We start from the raw sequence: 18745 nt of genomic DNA on the forward strand, positions 1-18745 counted from the left end.
TCCAGGCAAGTGGAGAGCATTCCATTACTCCCCTGACTTGAACTGATAAGATCTTGGGTTGGAAAATAAGACACTCCTCCCAGCCTCTGTCCTGCTATTGATGTGACTAGTCCAGATCCGGTTGAGGTCTCGTTAGTGGTGAGCTGAAAGTTGTTGATGATAATGAGGGACTTTGTGCTGTTGGTAATGCTTTTGAGTAAGGGCAGAAAGTGAGGACTGCAGATGCTGAAGATCAGAGTCGGGAGCGTGGTGCTGGAAAAGCACAGCAGGTCAGGCAGCATTCAAGCAGCAGGAGAATCTATGTTTCGCCTCCTCCACATCTGTTCCCAGGATGACCAATTCCACCTTAGAAAATCCCACATAGCCTCCTCCTTCCAACGTCGCAATTTCCCTTCCCACATGGTTGACAATGTCCTCCAGCGCAACTCCTCCACCTTCCCACACCACTGACCTTGAACCCACCCTTCCCAGTTCAACTTGGACAGAAACCCCGGTCCTCACTTTCTGCTCCGCCAACCTCCGCATGCATCGCGTCATCCTCCGTCATTTCTGGCACCTCCAACCAGTCCCCACCACCAGAGATATATTTCCCTCCCCACTCCTATCAGCCTTCCAGAGAGACCATTGCCTCTGCAACACCCTTGTAAAAACAATGACTGCAGATGCTGGAAACCAGATTCTGGATTAGTGGTGCTGGAAGAGCACAGCAGTTCAGGCAGCATCCAAGGAGCTTCAAAATCGACATTTCGGGCAAAAGTTCCTGATGAAGGGCTTTTGCCCGAAACGTCGATTTTGAAGCTCCTTGGATGCTGCCTGAACTGCTGTGCTCTTCCAGCACCACTAATCCCGAATCCGCAACTCCCTTGTTAGGTCCATGTCCCCCACCAGCCCACATCCCACTCCTGGCACCTTTGCCTGCCACTGCAGCAAGTGCAAAAACTGTGCCCACACCACTCCCCTCACCTCTGTCCAAGGCTCCAAAGAATTGTTTCACATTTGACAGAAATTTGCCTGTACCTCCACCAATGTCATCTACTGTATCCATTGCACCTGATGTGGTTCCCCCCTACGTCAGGCAGACTGGGCACCTTCTTGCGGATCGTTTCAGGGAACATCTCTGGGACACCCGCACCTACGAGCCCCACTGCCCCATGGCTGGACACTTCAACTCCCCCTCCCACTCTGTCAAGGACATGCAGGCCCTGGGCCACCTCCACCACCAAACCATTACCACCGGACGCCTGGTGGAGGAATGCCTCATATTTCACCTTGGGACCCTGCAACCACACGGGAAAAATGTGGATTTCAACAGCTTTCTCATTTCCCCTCCAGCGACATTATCCCAGTTCCAAGCCTCCAACTTGGCACCGCCCTCCTGACCTGTCTATGACCGTTCCCATCTAAGCACTCCAACACCCCCCACCCCCTCTCCCCACCGACCTATAACCTTTTCCCTCACTTTCATCTACCTATCACTTTCCCAGCTACCTCTTCTCTTCTCTCCCGCACCCCACCACCACTATCCTCTTCCCATGTATCTCTCAGCTTCCCTGGCCCACAAGCCTGATTCCCGATGGAGGGCTTATGCCTGAAACATCGATTCTTCTGCTCCTCGGATGCTGCCTGACCTGCTGTGCTTTTCCAGCACCACACTCTCGACTTACGAGTAAGGGCATGTGACAGTTACGTTGCATGAATGTTATGTGTGCCATTGCTAATTCGATTGTTAACATTATACCCATTATTCATCTTGTGGGAATTCACCTTTCCTATGAATAGATAAAGCATTCCTACTATCAACAACTGTTTTAAAAAATTCTCAAGGTCAGGTTCGTAGGAGAGTAGTCTGACACAGAACAAACGACCAAGAGGCGAGACTGCTAGAATATGGGCATTTTATTCCCCGCAGTGTCGCACAACGGGTCTGGCTTATACTCACTCTACATGTTACAAAAACTGGGAGCCGTCAGTTCTCGTAGAGCGGTTGCCAACAACCCACGCTCGGCGGTTAAACGTAACCCCGGAGCAGACTCACCGAACTGGAGACTTTTCCAGCTGATATACTCCCTTCCAGATATAAACATTCATGTGAACAGCAGAGCAAGGCTAAAAAACACATTCCATTCTGGTTACATACAGATAAGAAGATTCACACGGGACTAAGCAACACCTCCATTCCGGTTAGATTCACACATGTATTGGGACATAATTTTTAACCGTTTCACCACATTCCACTGCTTGGAATTTTACACCACAACAACAAAAAAAATTGCCAGCATGCACATAGACAGACTGTGTTTTTAATAGGTAAGGATTGAGAAAAAGATTAAATTTGAGAAATATGAAGAAGGAAGTGCAAGCGAAACTTTGAGCTGAGAGTAATGCAGCTGTAGAATTCCTTTCCATTATTAGTGGTTGTAGCATAATGCACATCATTCAAGATTAGATTGGATATCTGAATTTTAAAATATGGTTGAGAGGTATTGGGCTAGGGTAAACAAATCTGATCAGGACTGTTAACGCATGCAAACCAACACATATAGCAGTGAATTGAGGGGTGCGTAGGTTAAGTTACTATATTTTACATTAGGATTAAACCTCGGCACAACATCGTGAGCCAAAGGGCCTGTTCTGTGCTGTAATTTTCTATGTCCTATGTTCTATTGACATCTATCTATGTTCTATCCATTTGTTTGCACTTCATGTAAAACTATTGGAGCATATTTAAAAAATTCATAATACTCTTACAGATGTTTGGAAAATAAGAGTGTAGATAGGATTTTGGCAGTAAAGATGGTGCTCTCACCATAATCACCCATGTGCTAAAATTGAAATCCACTTCATAAAACTTTCAAAAACATAGTATGTGTCTTATTTTGATAAAACTCCATCTGGACAAAGAAATAACAGAATAGGGATTTATTATTTTAAAATGAAAATACAGTTAAACATGAATGTAAATTACGTATTTTTTTGCCTGCAGTTAGTTATTAATGCAGCATTGGGTTTTGATACTTTTGTCGTGATGAGACATGGCTTGAAAAGGCCAAAGCAGGAATCCGGCGAACCAGCTCTCGTTGCTGCCACCGTCAATTCTTCCTTGGCAGGCTCGTCACTCTTTTCAAACATTCCTGGCCACAAATTAGGCTGCTACTTCTGTAATGACGTCGTCGCACCTGGAGATGTAAGTTGCATATGTGAAAAATAGCTTCTGCTATAGTTCAATGATATTTTCTCTTGACATCTACCCACTCCATTCACTTTTTTAACCAACAAAGCCTCACATAGCACTTAAGACATCATATTGAGTTCAGATTAGTTCAGAAAAATGAGAATTTGGAAGCTAAGTTTCTGCTGTTCGGGAGATGTTATTCTGTGACCTGTTGATCTGGTCAGGGAACTTCTTTTTTGTTTTACGAAAATAACTTGGCATTAATGTCACTGTATTTTACAGTGCACAGAAAAAAGCAAGGTGCAAGTTTCTGCCTGAATCCAGGTATAATATTTCTGAACTTTGGCAGATCCATGGAAGAAGTTCTGAGAGTTCCCAAGAAAGAAAACAGATTAGTGCTGATGCTCAGTCATCTTTTGACATTTTCTAGGTATCAGGTTCAGCTGTAAACTTTCTGCCCTCTGGAGAATGATGCATGCAGCACAGGGCTCAATGAAAGGGCATTTTGTTTTCCAACTATAGTGTAAAGATAAAAATCTTGATATTCTTCTAAACTGATGGTAATTTTTAACAAACAAGTGTCATGATGGGAATAATTTACTGCCTTTTCTGTCAGTCAACCAGAGACCGTACTCTAGACCAGCAGTGCACTGTGAGTCGGCCTGGTCTGGCCATGATCGCTGGAGCGCTTGCCGTGGAATTAATGGTTTCTATACTGCAACATGTTGAAGGGTAAGCTAAAGGATTTGTATGTAATTGCCCTTCTAATTAAGTGCCTCTGTAATTGACAAGCTGGGAATGTAGATCTTGAAATGTTTGCTTTTGTTAAATGTTTGCAGAAGTCTGCAATTTCTGACTAGTTATATCTGTTCCCTCTACTGGAGTAGTTTTAAAATGTGAATGTTGAAATACAGAGGACATAATTAAAATGTGTGATTACAGCTTGCTACAGTTAGATGCTACTGATGCCCCCAGGTAGCTTTCTAACACCGTCTTACTAGTAGATTTGCTGTGGATTATTTTGTTCAGCTTTTATAAACTTAATTAATGTTGCTGTCTGTATTCTTTAATGTTTCTCTTTTCAAATAGTCAAAACTGGGGTTTGTGCCAAAGAACCATTTTCTAAAAATCACTTCTTTTGATAAATATCCTACATTTGTGTTTTTGCTGTCTTCTCACTGACCAATGCAAGCAATCCATCACAATCTACTTAATTGTAATCCTTCATAATCTTGGAGACCAAAGTGAGGTCACTGCTTAACCATCTCCATTCCACTAATAACATTTATACCACCTTTTAATGACTGATGTAACTGTACATCAAGATTTCTCTGCTTCCCAGCATTGAGAGCATTTTCCCTCTCCTACTTTTCCATCCTAAAGAATAATTTCTCTAAGGTTGAATTTGTTTGCTATGTTTGAAGTTATCATATAGTTTCCACTAGATTTCTGTGTGATTTCTGGTGTCAGACCAATTAGATTTGATACTTGTTAACTTTTCGTTTTCAATTTAAGAAATTTGACAGCACCATTTGTTGGCTTTATAGTGGGTATGCAGTCGCCAGCAGCAGCGATGACCGGCTCAATGAGCCTCCGACATCTCTAGGACTTGTCCCTCATCAGGTGGGTAACCTCTTACCTATGCCTCGAGCGCAGTGTATTAGGGACAGATCTCTTATGACATCTTTTTCAATTATGCCTTTTTTTTTGTGGAAGTTTATTGTGACTTGTTTTTAAGAACCACTTTCCTTTATCAGAGTGAGTCTTGTGATAAAAGTTGTCAAGTATAGCTTTATTGCTGAATAAGATGAAGTGCACTTCGTTAATAAGAACAGGAGTAGATCATGCAGTTGCTTGAGTATGTTCTGCCATTCAGTGGCGTCATGACTGAACTGCATCTCAATTCCACATACCCATCTTTGATCCATATCCATTGCTACCCATTCGAAATGAAAATATGCAAGTGTCAGTCTTGCTAATTTCACTTGGCCCAGCCATGATAACTTTGAAGATTCTGTCCTCTTATTTTAGATCCCCCACCAAATTAAGTACCTAACCTGTTGGCTTAACGTCACTCTTGAAGCTTGTTGAATGCACGCTGTGATTCCAAAACCGAACAAAGTGCTTCAGATAAATGAATTCATCTAAGTGCTTAATATATATGATAAAAAACTCAAGCCCCCATCCAAGGAGCACAGTCTGTCATTCCTACTCTCTGTCATCTTCCCAACTGATCATCAACCCATCCCAATGGTACCTCCATGTGCTTATTTTTTTAATCTTGTGGAATCTTATCAAATGGACTTCCAAAAGACATTTAGACACCATCAATAAATACCCCTGCACTGAGCTGATTTACGATATCATCAAAAGTTTCAATCAAGACAATTAAAAATGCCTTCCTTTCACATTTCATGCTCTTTGATCAAATTTTACTTCACTGACTCGCAGAATAATTACAACACAGAAGGAGGCCATTTGGCCCACTACATCTGTGGATAACTCTCAAACTCTATCCCTGGTAGTAATTCCAGTAACTGCCCCACGTCTGATGTTAAACTGACAGATCTGCAATGAACATGAGTAGAGTTGCACTTTGGTAGTGTTCCAAGCTTTTAAGTTTCTTGTTTGTGGAGGTAGTTCTTCAATCTTTTGCGTGTAAAAACAAACTTGACCTCATCTTTGTCGGAAACTGTGGTGCTGGAAAAGAAAAGCACAGCCGAGTTGATTATTGACCTCATCTTCTTCAATCTGCCTGCTGCACGTGCATCTGTCCCTGATAGATTGGTAAGAATGAGAAATGGAGGCCTGTCTTCACATTGATACCCTCCACTAGTGTTGTGTGGCATGATATCTGGGCTAAATTGGATAGATTTCAGGCAGGTCTATCAACTCATGACTGGGCATTCATGAGGTGCAGTGGCCCAGCAGTAGAATTTTATTCAAACACAATCTGCAACCTGTTGGCCTGTGTTTTTCCCCCCACTCTACCATGACCATCAAACCAGGGAGTCAATTTTGATTTAGTGAAGTTGTCAAGTGGGCATGCAAGGAGCAGCACCACACACATCTAAAAATGAGGGTCAATCCTGATGAAGCTAGAAAACAAGACTGCTTGCATTTCAATAGCAAAAACAGCAAGAAATAGACAGGGCTAAGTGATCCACAACCATTAGATCAGATCTAAGCTCTGCAGTTTTGCCACAACCAGTCATGAATGATCGTGGACTTTGAAACAAGTTACTGGCAGAGAAGGCTCCACAAATACCCATCCTCGATGATGGGAGAGCCCAGATATAAGTAGAAAAGATAAGACTGAAGCATTTTCAAGAGTCTTCAGCCAGAACTGCTGAGTGGATGATCCATCTTGGCTTCCTCCAGAGGTTCCCAGCATTGTCTGAAGCTAATTTATTTTGCTCCATGTTATTTCAAAAAAATGGCTGGATACACTAGATACTGCAAAGGCTAGAGACCTTGTCAACATTCTTGTATTAGCGCAGGCTGCATGCTAACCAAGCTGTTCTAGAACAGTTAAAATATTGGTATCTACCGTATGAAACATTGCTGGGGATGCTCTATACACAAAAAAACTGAGTCAATTCAGCCGAGCCTATTACTGCCTCATCACCAAAGTGATGGAAGAGGTCATCAACAATATTATCAGGCAGCATTTGCTCAGCAATATCCTGTTCACTGTTGCTTAGTTTGCATTTGACTAATGTCATTTAGCTCCTTACCTCATTAAAGCATGGTTAAAACATGGATTAAAAAAAGACTGAATTCTGGAAGTGAGGTGAGAGTGACTGTCTTGACATCAAAGCTGCACTTGAAGACGTGTGGCTTCAAGGAACCCAAGTACAACTGGAATCAATGGAAATCAAGTTGGAGTCATACCTGGCACGAAGGAAGATGGTTACGGATGTTCAAGATCACTTATCTCAACTCCAGGACATCTCTGCAGGAGTTCCTTGCAAACATCTTGAGATGTTTCTTTAATAACCTTCCATCAGAAGTGGGGATGTTCGCTGATGATTTTACAATGTTATGAGTCCCCAGATACTGAAACAACTTGTAATTTGCCACTCGTCTTGCTACATTTGGATGTGTTTACCCCACAAGTGCCAGGCAGTTACAGACTCCAACATGAAAGAATCTAACCATCAAAAGGCATTTCTATCACTGAGTCCCTCACTGTCGATATCTTGGGGGTTACCAGTGACCAGAAACTGAATTGAACTAGCTATATAAATATTTGTGGCTACAAAAGCATATCAAAGCTTGGCATCCTGCAGCAAGTAACTTACCTTCTGATTCTCCAAAGTCAGTCCACCATTTACAAGGCGCAAGTTAGGAGTGAGCTTCAGCAGCACTCGAGAAATGTAGCACCATTCAGAACAAAGCAACCAGATTGATTGGCAGCATATCCACAAAAGTTCATTCCCTTCTTTGGGAGTGCTCAGTAGCAGCAGTGTGCATTATCCACAAGATGCACTGCAGAAATTCACCAAGGTTCCTTAGACAGCACCTTCCAAACACACTACACATCCAGAAGGATACAAGCAGCAGATACATGGGAGCATCACCATGAACAGCAGATACATAAGAACATTAGCATGCGCAAATTCCCCTCCAAGCCACTCACCATCCTTGGAAATATATTGCAGTTTCTTCAATTTTCCTGGGTCAGAATCCTGGAACCCCCCTCCTTAAGGGCACTGAGGACAGAAACACATGGACTGCAGCAGTTCAGGAAGGCAGCTCATGACCAATGTCTCAAAGGAAACCAGAGATAAATGATAGAAGCTGGTCCAGCCAGTGAAGCCCAGATTGCCGAAATGAACAACAAATAAATAACTAAATCCCTTCCAGGTGTTTTATGTATTGAAAAGAAAGCTTTAATACTTTATTTTTCATGCTGGGGCAACCATTCCTCTTTAGTTTCCAGATGTTTTACAGGTTTTTCAAAGCTAGATCGGTGTTACAGCGGACATTTACCATGGTGATGCTATCGATGTTTGTGGAGAAGTGCACTTTCTAGGTAGTGATTTCATTATGGGTCTCAAAGTATATTATTTGGCTTGTATTCCTGGCAGTGCTGGTTGAATGCCAAATAACGTCATTGAAAATATCCTATACTTATTAAATATAAGAATTGGAAAAGATTAAAGAGCAGGTAGAAATTCTTAAAAAGAGATAAAAGACAAGCATATTGGAGTGTTTTAAATAGTGAGCATCCCGTTTTGATTATATTTTTTATCCTTCAGCTCTCCAATGGTTTTTCCATGTACTGAACCATTGTGGCCATGAGGTGTGCTGAGTAGGTAGGCAACATACATTGATAGGCGATGGCTGAGTGGTATTATTGGTGCACTGTTAATCCAGAGAGCCAGGTAATGTTCTGGAAGCTTAGATTCAAATCCTGCCATGGCAGATGGTGGAATTTAAATTCAATAAAAATCTGGAGTCTAATGATGACTATGAATCCAATGCTGATTGTCAGAAACACCCATCTGATTGACTCTTAACTGCCTTCTGGGCACTTAGGGATATGCAATAAATGCCAGCCCACCCAGCGACATCCTCATCCTGTGAATACATTTTTTAAAATTACAAACTAATATCACAAACTGCATTGCAGTCTTATGAGGTGATTTCAACTTTCTCTCTTATAGGAAGCAATTTTCTGCCACTGTGTTCCCATGGTAACCTGGTTGAAGTCAGAAACACTTCATATGTATAATTATGGGCACCTCACCAACTGCTGTTATTCTGGGCCACAGTGAGTTAGTCATTGGACTTGATGCATTAAATATTACTGCATAGAAGTTCTCAAGCTACATCTGATCAGAGCTAAAGGTCGAGGAAGAAAAACCTACATTCGGGGATAAATAGTATTAACCTGCATTTTTCAGGTGACACTCTTGATAAAAGACTGCTCGATTCCTTTTGCTTATTTTCTCTTGGTTGAGTGTTTAATTCTCTTGGCAGTAATTAGTGTTATTTTATTGTTGAATAGATGATTGTAATAGTTCGTGTTCAGCTCTGGTATGATACTTGAAAATCGTATTAAAAAAAAAAGCAGGATTGGGTTTGATGGCAGTGACATCTCAGGACTCTAGGTGGTGCCATAAGAAAATTGATATATTTGGTTAAGCAAGATTTAATTAGCAGTCAGTATGCCCTAAAGAAAGTGAAATGATTTTATTTGATACATTCAGTACAGTCATTGTAAATTGAAAACTGATTTTTGAGCTGAAATTATGCTCCACTGTCATTACTGAGGTGAATACAAAATTGGAATTAGACTGTGGGGAACATACATCTTACACTGCCCCACCAGAATATAGCTCTGCACATGCCTACTTATGAGATTTCACTTGCAGCTATTTCTCTCTGGACAGATAGGTGGCAGATTTAGTTCAAAGTCTGACGAAAAATGATGCAATACTTTTTGGAAGTAAGTATAAGATAAATAAATGGTCAGATATTAATTGGTGTGGAATCCAGAAGGACCTTGATGCATACGTTTAGTGGCCGCATTGCAGATACCCTAATTATAATCTTCCCAAATGCTCCCAATTCATAAACTTTCCATTTAATTTAGAAAATTTCACTTTTTTTTTCTCATGTATCTTAAATAGTGAAATTTTAGGTAAGTTGCCTAATATATTTGCGAAATTAATAGCTAGCCTATACTTAAGCATTTGTAATTAAGCTGATCAGAGAGCAAGTTTGGATTTTTGAAAGGTAAATCATGTTTGATGAAATGTTTGAATTTTTGAAACAATAACAAAATTAATGGACAGACCATAAGGTACAGAAGCAGAATTACTTCACTCAGCCCATTGAGTCTGCTCTGCCATTCAGTCATGGCTGAACTTTCTCAACTCCATTTTCCTGCCTTCTCCCCATAACCCTTTTTTCCCCCTTTACTAATCAAGATCCTACCTATCTCTATCTTAAATACATCCAATGATTTGGCTCCCATAGCCTTCTGAGGCAATTAGTTCCACAGATTACCATCTTATGGCTGAAGAAATTCCTCCACATTTCCAATCTAAAGGGTCATCCTTTCATTTTGAGGCTATAACCCAGGATCATAGTCTCTCCTATGAGTGGAAACGTCCACTCTGTCCAGGCCTCTCGTATTCTGTAAGCTTCAATGTGATCCCTTCAACCTTCTAAACTCTATCGAATACAGACCCAGAGACTTCACTCACTTCTCATATAACAAGATCTTCATCCAGCACATCCTTTATTAGATACAGAGCCCAAGATTGCTCACAGGAGAATCTCTATGGGTGTTATTTATGTAAATTTCCAAAAAGCGCATCAAACGTCCTCATAAGATTTCTTTGAAGCTTATGGAGTAGAAGGTTGTCTTGACCAGGTTAGGAAATGGGTTGAGCAGCAGAGGACAGTAAGTACCAATTTGGGACACGTACTATAATGGTCAGAGTGTGAGTATTTGGTGTGCCTCATGGATCTGTCCTGGGGCCTTGACTGTTCGCAGTAATTATTGCTAAGTTAAATGATGAAATAGAAAGCTACAAACCCAAATTTGCGAATTGGTTGGATTTTAAGGAAGTATACAATTGCAACAAGATATAGAAAAATTATTTTGAGTACATCATTGAAATGTCACAAACAGGTACAGAAAATAATCAGAAGACTAAAGGAGCCCTAGTAGTTTTCCCTAAAGGACTGATTGCAGAGGGCAGAAGTCATACTTGAGCTATTTAAGATCCTGGTAAGGCTACACTTGGAGTCCTGTGAGCAGTTTGTAGGAAAGATATATTGGCCTTTAAGGAACTCTGCTTACCTGAATGATTCCCAAACGCTAATGATTATTCCATAAGGAGGAATTAGCCAAAAGATGATGGTATTGCCTGAAATTCAGAATGTGTAATTTGATAAAAGCTTTTAGCATATTAAAAGGAACAGGTAGGCTAGATAGAGTTAAGCGGCTTTTGCTGTTTGAAAAGACACAGACCTCTCAGTTTTAGATTTTCAGGAGTGAAGTTAGAAAACACTCCTTCACAAAGATTGATAGCAGTTTGAAACCCTTTTCTGAAAGCATCAATTGATGATGCTGCATCAGTTGTTAGTTCTAAAACTTAATGATAGGTTTTCTTCTGTAGATGTTGTTGAGGAGTATGAGGCAAAGGCAGGTGCAGGTCTTGAAGATTAACCATGATCTCAGTGAATTACAGAACTGGCATGGGCAGCTACTTCTCCTGATCCTATGCTCAAGGGATATTTCTACCATCCTTAGTTTTACATCTGAAGAAAAGGACTACAAAAGCAAAGAACTGCTTTTGAACTTGTTCAGTACCACCAATTGGCTGTTGCTAACAAATTGCAAATCATTTTAGATATTTTAAGACTGAAGGATTAGAAGCAAAATTGACTGTTTGTCTGGATATAGGTGAAAGTGAGGACTGCAGATGCCAGAGATTAGAGTCAAGAGAGTGGTGCTGGAAAAGCACAGCAGGTCAGGCAGCATCCGAGGAGCAGGCGAATTGATGTTTTGGGCAAAAGCCCTCCATCTGGAATGAGTCTGGGAGCCTCCGGGGTGGAGAGATAAATGGATGGGGGGGGGGTGAGGGGAAATGAGGAAAGTGGTAAAATCTACACTGATGCCATGAGGTTGGAGGGTCCTGAGGCAGTAGCTGAGCGTTTGTCCTCCAGGCGTTGGATGGTAAGGGAGTGGCGATGGAGGAGGCCCAGAACCTGCATGTCCTCGACGGAGTGGGTCCGTAGGCAGGCACTGAGGAAGGAGATGTGGCTGTGGTAGCGAGTCTGATTCAGGACATGGCTGAAGAGCTTCAGGGCAGATGCGATGACCTTGGGGGGTGCAGTGAGAGAAAGACTCACTGAGATCTCTGTAGAGAGAGGAGGAGAACCTCTTCAAGGTAGGGTTTGTTTGTTAGGATATGACCATTAGTGAGGGGTTTGCAGTTTTGAAGACAGAATGGGGACTTACAGGTTTATAAATAATGTTGAGGTTACAAAGAGCTGTGACAAATAAATGGAATTGTAGAATATTTAAACCTTAGTAAGAGTCCATTCAGTCCATAATGTCCATGCTGGTCCTCTACTGCTCTGAGAGCCCTATTGCCCTGCCTTTTCCCTCAAAATATCTTCTCTTCAGATAATTGTCTAGTTCCCTTATGAAAGCTACAATGACTTGCCCTGTACCACATTCTCTGGCATTCTAGACACCAACCTCTCACTGTAAAAACAATTTTATTCTCTGGATGTTTCTGATCATTATATCTGAAATTTTCTGTTTCTGTGGTGTATTGTTTCCTCTTCCATATGAGGCGCAAGGGAAAAGGGAGGATTAGATCATCAGTCTTCTGTGGAGGAAAGCAGCAGCTCTGGTCCCAGTAATCCCTGATGTTTACAACTGCTGCAACCAATCGCTCTTTACAGATTGTGATCAATATACCATTTCCCCCTTCTTTTAGATCCGTGGCTTTTTGTCAAGATTTGACAATGTCCTTCCAGCAAGTTTAGCATTTGACAAGTGCACAGCATGCTCACCAGTGGTAAGTTCCTTCACATGCAGACTTAACAGAGAAATTGTTTCAAAGCAACAAAAACTGAGTTTAAAATGTCTCTTTCTGCAAAGCTCCTCTTCAATTGTGAACAAATCAGTGCTTCTAATTTTGAAAACAGCTCATTGTAGTTTTAATATTGATCTTTTAATACTGTTACTACTTTGTTCTAGGTTGCAGGTGGGCAGTGGCTTCACATTTTTTTTGTCAGAAGTATTTTTTATATATTGTTTATTTTTCTTTCCTCTTTCTCAGACCCTCCCAAAGCACCAGATTCAAGCTGAGTGGATGGGAGACCTTCTCCCAGGTCCCCCTATAACCAGCCACCAAAGTGTTCTGCTGGTGTGTCACTTATCTCAAGCTGTTATTATTGCCACATTAAAATGCGAGTGGTGTTTTATTTTTATAGGCGACAGTCCAGAGAGTAATGTGTGTTTTTCCTTACCTTGGGACCCTGTTGTAAATTGGCGATTTGCACTATGTCAGCCTGTTCAACTGATTAATGCTTTATCCAATTGTAAACATTTGGACTTAGTGAGGAGAAATGTTTTCAAGTAGAGTTTTTATTGGGAAAATTGAGTATATTCACACCCAAGGTCAAATAAGCTGATTTAAGATGTTGCCTTCGATGTATATATTTAAGTAAAACAATATTTTTATTCTGTTAGTTTTCTCTGTGGTTATATTTTGTTCAGCCCCCTTCATTAGCACATGTGAACTCTCCAATAAGTGCATGGGCCAAGCTTTCCTTCTTGGGTGGCACGGTGGCTCAGTGGTTAGCACTGCTGCCTCAAAGCACTAGGGATCTGGTTTGATTCCACCCTTGGGCAACTGTCTGTGTGGAGTTTGCATGTTCTCCCCGTGTCTGCGTGGGTTTCCTCCAGGTGCACCGGTTTCCCCTCTCAATCCAAAGATATGCAGGTCAGGTGAATTGGCCATGAGACATTGCCTGTGGCATCCAGGAATGTGAAGTAGGTGGATTAATCATGGGAAATACAGGGTTACAGAGATGATGGAGGAGGGGTGGGTTCGGGTGGGATGCTGTTCAGAGGATCAGTGTGGATTTGATGGGCCAAATGGCCTACTTCCACACTGTAGGGGTTCTGATTCTTTTCCCATTGCCGTCCCTTGGCAATTCCAAGATGGGCAGATGTGGAAAAGTTACTCTATTTCGCTGTACTCCTGCCTCAATATCTGCTAATCGGCAGCAACAAACTACCCAGTGCCTTCAGCATTCTGTTGTGTTCAGCAAGTATCATTGATGAGTGTGGGATGCTGATCTGCTCCACTTCAATGAGGATGGGTATGAGGTAATCTTTATCTTATCCGATTCATCAAACCAGCTACTTTGCTGTGTCTTGTTTTTCTCAAAATTACTATCTGTAAATCTGTATAATGGGGAATTACACAGCTAACATTTGAAAGGTTAATAATAAGTCATAGCACATCTTTTCATTGTCAACTCCCTGGCCCTCCACGCTGAACCACTTGACAAACCTGGAGTGTGATTGGTGGGATGAGGATTAAACTGTAATGTTGGTGACAATAAAATACAGTTTCTTCCAAAGGTGGAGGAAATTGATGCTCACTTATGTGGTCATGGCAAATAAAATATGAAGAATGGGTCTTGAAAAACAAGTTAGAAAGAGTTAGCCATGTACCCTCAGCTCAGTCCAGCCTCCCCACCTCCTCTACCTTCTGCCTCCTACCATATTGCACCTTCGAAGGGCTGTTTAAGCTGCCTTTTTAAAAGTGACGAAAGCATGAAGGTTCTCGCCCTCTGTGAGGCATTGTTCACCTGCAGAACCAGTGTAAGATTTAAATAAAGGGCATTGATATAGTGGAACCAACCTTGTCCAAAAACCAAAACATTTGCTTGTTTCCTTGACTGCTGGCGAACTGTATGAAGCAAACTTCTGCAAGTGGTTTCTTCCCTTGATCTAAAAAAGAAAAGCAGCTGACCTTTTGAGACCTTGAGCAGAGTGTAATTTCTTATGACCAGTGGATGAGCTACCAATTCCAGGCATTGCACATACCTGTAATTCAACCAGCATGTGCTCATGAAGCTGAACCCAGAAATTTATCCAGATTCACTGCTAGTTGCTGAGACCAACCACTATTAATGCTGCATCCAGCTGCTATCAATTCAAACCCAACATACAGGTCCCCACATCTGTATCTTAGCAAGGATCCAGTCTGTATTAAATGGAGCATTTAGCAGCTGAGCCAACGGGATACTCCAATTGAAGTTTATCCAAATGTAGACTGTTGCAAGTGGGATTAGATTTGTATTTTCTAGCTGAGGCACCCAAGTATATGGTAATAATTATAATTAACATTAGTGTGCTGTACAGGTTGTTAAAATTCTAGACATTAAGGCCACATAAGCTTTGAGGGGGCAAACTTGTTAGAATAAATGTCAGGCTGAGGAACAATGCTTAAGCCTCAGAATGGTTAAATCCACATACTCCATGCAATTTCAATTATGAACTTGTCCAAACTGCAAATCTAACGCCTTTAATGTTGGACCACGGGATGTCCGAGCTGAGTGATCAGGTGAAGTTCTGTTATATTCAATTCTGTGAAAATGGTTCTATTTCATAATCTATTGCTGAAGTTGTTCTCCCCCTAAATGTTTCAAGTAATTAAAATGGCCATTTCAGTGTTACTAATCCTGCACTCCCCTCATTATAGCCCTTTCAGCATCCTCAATTTTAACTGCATCTTGGTGACTACTTTGCCTTGAGCTCTGGAATTCCCTCCTTAGATTTTTCTCTGCCTCTACCTTACTTGCATTCTTCATGATGCTCTTTAAAACCCATGTCTTTGACCATGGATTTGGCTATCTGATCTTATATATCCTTATGTGAATCATGTTATATAAAGTAATGTAAGTTCTGAATGGGTTAATATTCATGTTACATTGGCTGTACCTATTCTACTGATATTTCTCATAGTCTATGGATGGAAACAAGGGGTTCGACTTTAACTTTCAGAGAGAGCAGATCCCGAAGGTCCTAGCAATTATGCATGACAAAATGACACTGAACTTGCTGCTATTGTTGAACATTCTTAGTAGCCAAAAAAATTGTGCTTTATCTGTGTTACTCTACAGTGGTATATTCTCTATCGCTAATCACTAGATTGTCCCAATTCAAAACAAAAATAAAGGAGAATTGGTAGTAATGCGCTACCTCAAATAATCCTTACCCAGAGCCACAAACTAGTAGAGATGGCAAATACCGCAAGTACCAGGTGTGGTCTTCTGTGAAAATACATAATCAATGTTATACTCTGTCTTATAACGGTCTGGGAAGTACCTTGGGATGTTTTATTACGTTCAACACGCTAAGTAAATATAAGTTGTTGAAAATGTATTTGTATATGATCTGCCAGCTAGGCTAATTTGTATGTAAGCAACAAGTTATCCTTTAACCTTTCTTTTTGTCGTTTAGAGTTCTGTAGAGAAATTTACCAATAAAAATATTTGTTGTACCTATCAGTGGGATGTTGCTGCTTGTGCTGTGGGAGTTGACTGCAGGTTTGATGAGGCTTGAGCACTTGCCAACAGTCGTACTGACAGTACTCAGTTAAAAAGGAATTGCAATTGAGCTGTTATGCTGGAAGGTTTGCTGGTGCCCTTGGAATGTTAACTAAGCATGGTTCGCCACCTTGAGAATGTGCTGTGGAAGAAAGTGAACCGAGAAAATAGACCCTCCATAACTGTGCATTTTCTGTTGCATTAAAAGTATTTTGGGTGCATTGTTTTACTGAAATCATTCTTAGATGATGTGTAACTTGAGCGTACAGGATTAGTAATTCTAGACCATAGGTTTTAACATCAGTGAGAGAGAGATCTTCAATCCCAGGTTGCCAGCCTCTTGTGAAAGGTTGCAATCCAAGATACATAATTGCTACTGACACTTTAGAACAGTACTGAAGATGGTCCACATTGTGTTGCAGCATTTCTGTCACAATTCAATTCAGGCAAGTTTTCATATTGTGATTGAATCAGTTTAGTGTAGATAGTGGGCAGGTAATTAGGAGGAGTTGGAGTGTCTTGAGTGCAAAACATACTTACAAGCCTATAGTTTGGCCTGGAATAACATAACTTCCAGACCTCATCAGTGTGCTGCCAGTCATTTGTCATACCAAGACAGCTAGAAGGAGGGCATGTCAGGGGTAGTACCAGGCTGAAAATGAGATGTCATCCAGCTGAATCTCAATGTGACACTGCTGAAAATGTGTTGCTGGAAAAACGCAGCAGGTCAGGCAGCATCCAAGGAGCAGGAGAATCGACATTTCGGGCATGAGCCCTTCTTCAGGAATGAGGAAAGTGTGCCAAGCAGGCTAAGATAAAAGGTAGGGAGGAGGGACTTGAGGGAGGGGCGTTGGAAATGCGATAGGTGGAAGGAAGTTAGGGTGAGGGTGATAGGCCGGGGTGGGGGCGGCGGCGGCTTCTGGGCAGAGGAGATGACCTGGGGTGTGCAGTGAGAGAGGGACTCACTGAAATTCTTGTAGAGGGAGGAAGAGAGCTTCTTCAAGGAAGGCATCCTTGTGTATGACAGACAGTATAAGTAACATGTGATAGGGCTAATGTATCCCACAACCAGTGCATCAGATCTAAGCTCTACAATTCTGCCCGTATCCAGATGCCAATTGAACAGCTAACAGGAGGAAGAGGCTACTCAAACATCCCCACCCTCCATGATGGGGTCCCTTGCACCTCAGTATGAAAGAGAGGGCTGAAGTATTTGTAACCATCTTCAGCTAGAAGTGCCAAGTGGATGCTCCACTTGAGGTCCCCAATATCTCAGATGCCATTCTTCACTCTATGGAATATCAAGAAATGGCTGTAAGCGCTAAAAACTAAAAAGCCTACATGAAGACTTGCGTTTGACAATTGGCTGCTCTTGTAGCCAAGCTTTTTCCAGTCTAGTTACAACACTCTAATCTACCTGACAGTGTGGAAAATCTTTTTCAGGAATCTCCTGTCCACAAATGGCAGAGAAAAGCAAAAGAGCCAATTACTACCCATCAGGCTACTCACGATCATCAGCAGAGTGATGAAAGAGGTCATCAGCAGTGCTATTGAGCAGGACTTGCACCACCATAATCAGCCCATTGACACAGTTTAGGGCCGTCAAGGTCACACGGCTCAGACATCATTACAATACTGGTTCAAAGATAGATAGAAAAGGTGGATAGTAGATGTAAGGTGAGAATGACTGCTTTTGACATCAAGGCAGCTTTTTATTGAGTTTATTTAAATTCATTTACAGGATGTGGGTATCGCTGGCTAGGCCAGCATTTATTGCCCATTCTTAATTGCCCAGAGGGCATTGTTACCACATTGCTGTGGATCTGGAGCCACATGTAGGCCAGACCAGGTAAGGAAGACCTTAATGAACCACATGGGTTTTTCTGACCATCGATAACGTTTTCATGATGATCATTAGACTCTTAATTCCAGGTTTTTGTTTGTTGAGTTCAAATTCCACCATGAGCAATGACAGGATTTAAACCCCTGGTCCCCAGAACATTACCTGCGTATCTGAATTATGAGCCTAGTGATAATATTGCTAGGTTACTGTGTTCCCATAAGACAGATGTATAGGGGAGCAACACCAATTGTAGTATCCCCTCCAAATCTTGCACCATTCTGACTTGGAACAGTATCACCATTCCTGCACTATAATGCTATTCTTGCATCGTCAAAGAATAGTACAGCACAGGATCAGGCCCGTCAACCCTTCAAGCCTGTGGCAACCCATTTTGTCCATCAATACTAAAATTGTCTTCACTTACAGGATCCCTATCCCTCTATTCCCTTCCTATTCATGTATCCATCCAAGTGCATCCTAACTGGTGCTATTGTGTCTGCTTCCACCACCTCCTGTGGCAATGTGTTCCAGGTACACACATGTGTGAAAAATCACCTTGCACATTAGATTAGATTAGATTACATTACATTACATTACATTACAGTATGGAAACAGGCCCTTCGGCC

At 41.6% G+C, this 18745-nt stretch overlaps 1 protein-coding gene across 2 annotated transcripts in view; it reads left to right on the forward strand.

Moving 5' to 3' along the window:
- The window catches only part of atg7 (ATG7 autophagy related 7 homolog (S. cerevisiae)), a 139792-nt gene that overhangs the window by 51168 nt on the left and 69879 nt on the right, over window positions 1-18745 (forward strand). For both annotated transcript variants that reach the window (XM_043707933.1, XM_043707932.1), the window contains exons 13-16: window positions 2984-3184; window positions 3789-3904; window positions 4720-4795; window positions 12646-12726. In XM_043707933.1, coding sequence (XP_043563868.1) covers window positions 2984-3184; window positions 3789-3904; window positions 4720-4795; window positions 12646-12726 — 474 coding nt within the window. The remainder of the gene's footprint in view (window positions 1-2983; window positions 3185-3788; window positions 3905-4719; window positions 4796-12645; window positions 12727-18745) is intronic.

The sequence above is a fragment of the Chiloscyllium plagiosum genome, chromosome 18 (genome assembly GCF_004010195.1).
Source record: "Chiloscyllium plagiosum isolate BGI_BamShark_2017 chromosome 18, ASM401019v2, whole genome shotgun sequence".
Lineage (NCBI taxonomy): Eukaryota > Metazoa > Chordata > Chondrichthyes > Orectolobiformes > Hemiscylliidae > Chiloscyllium > Chiloscyllium plagiosum.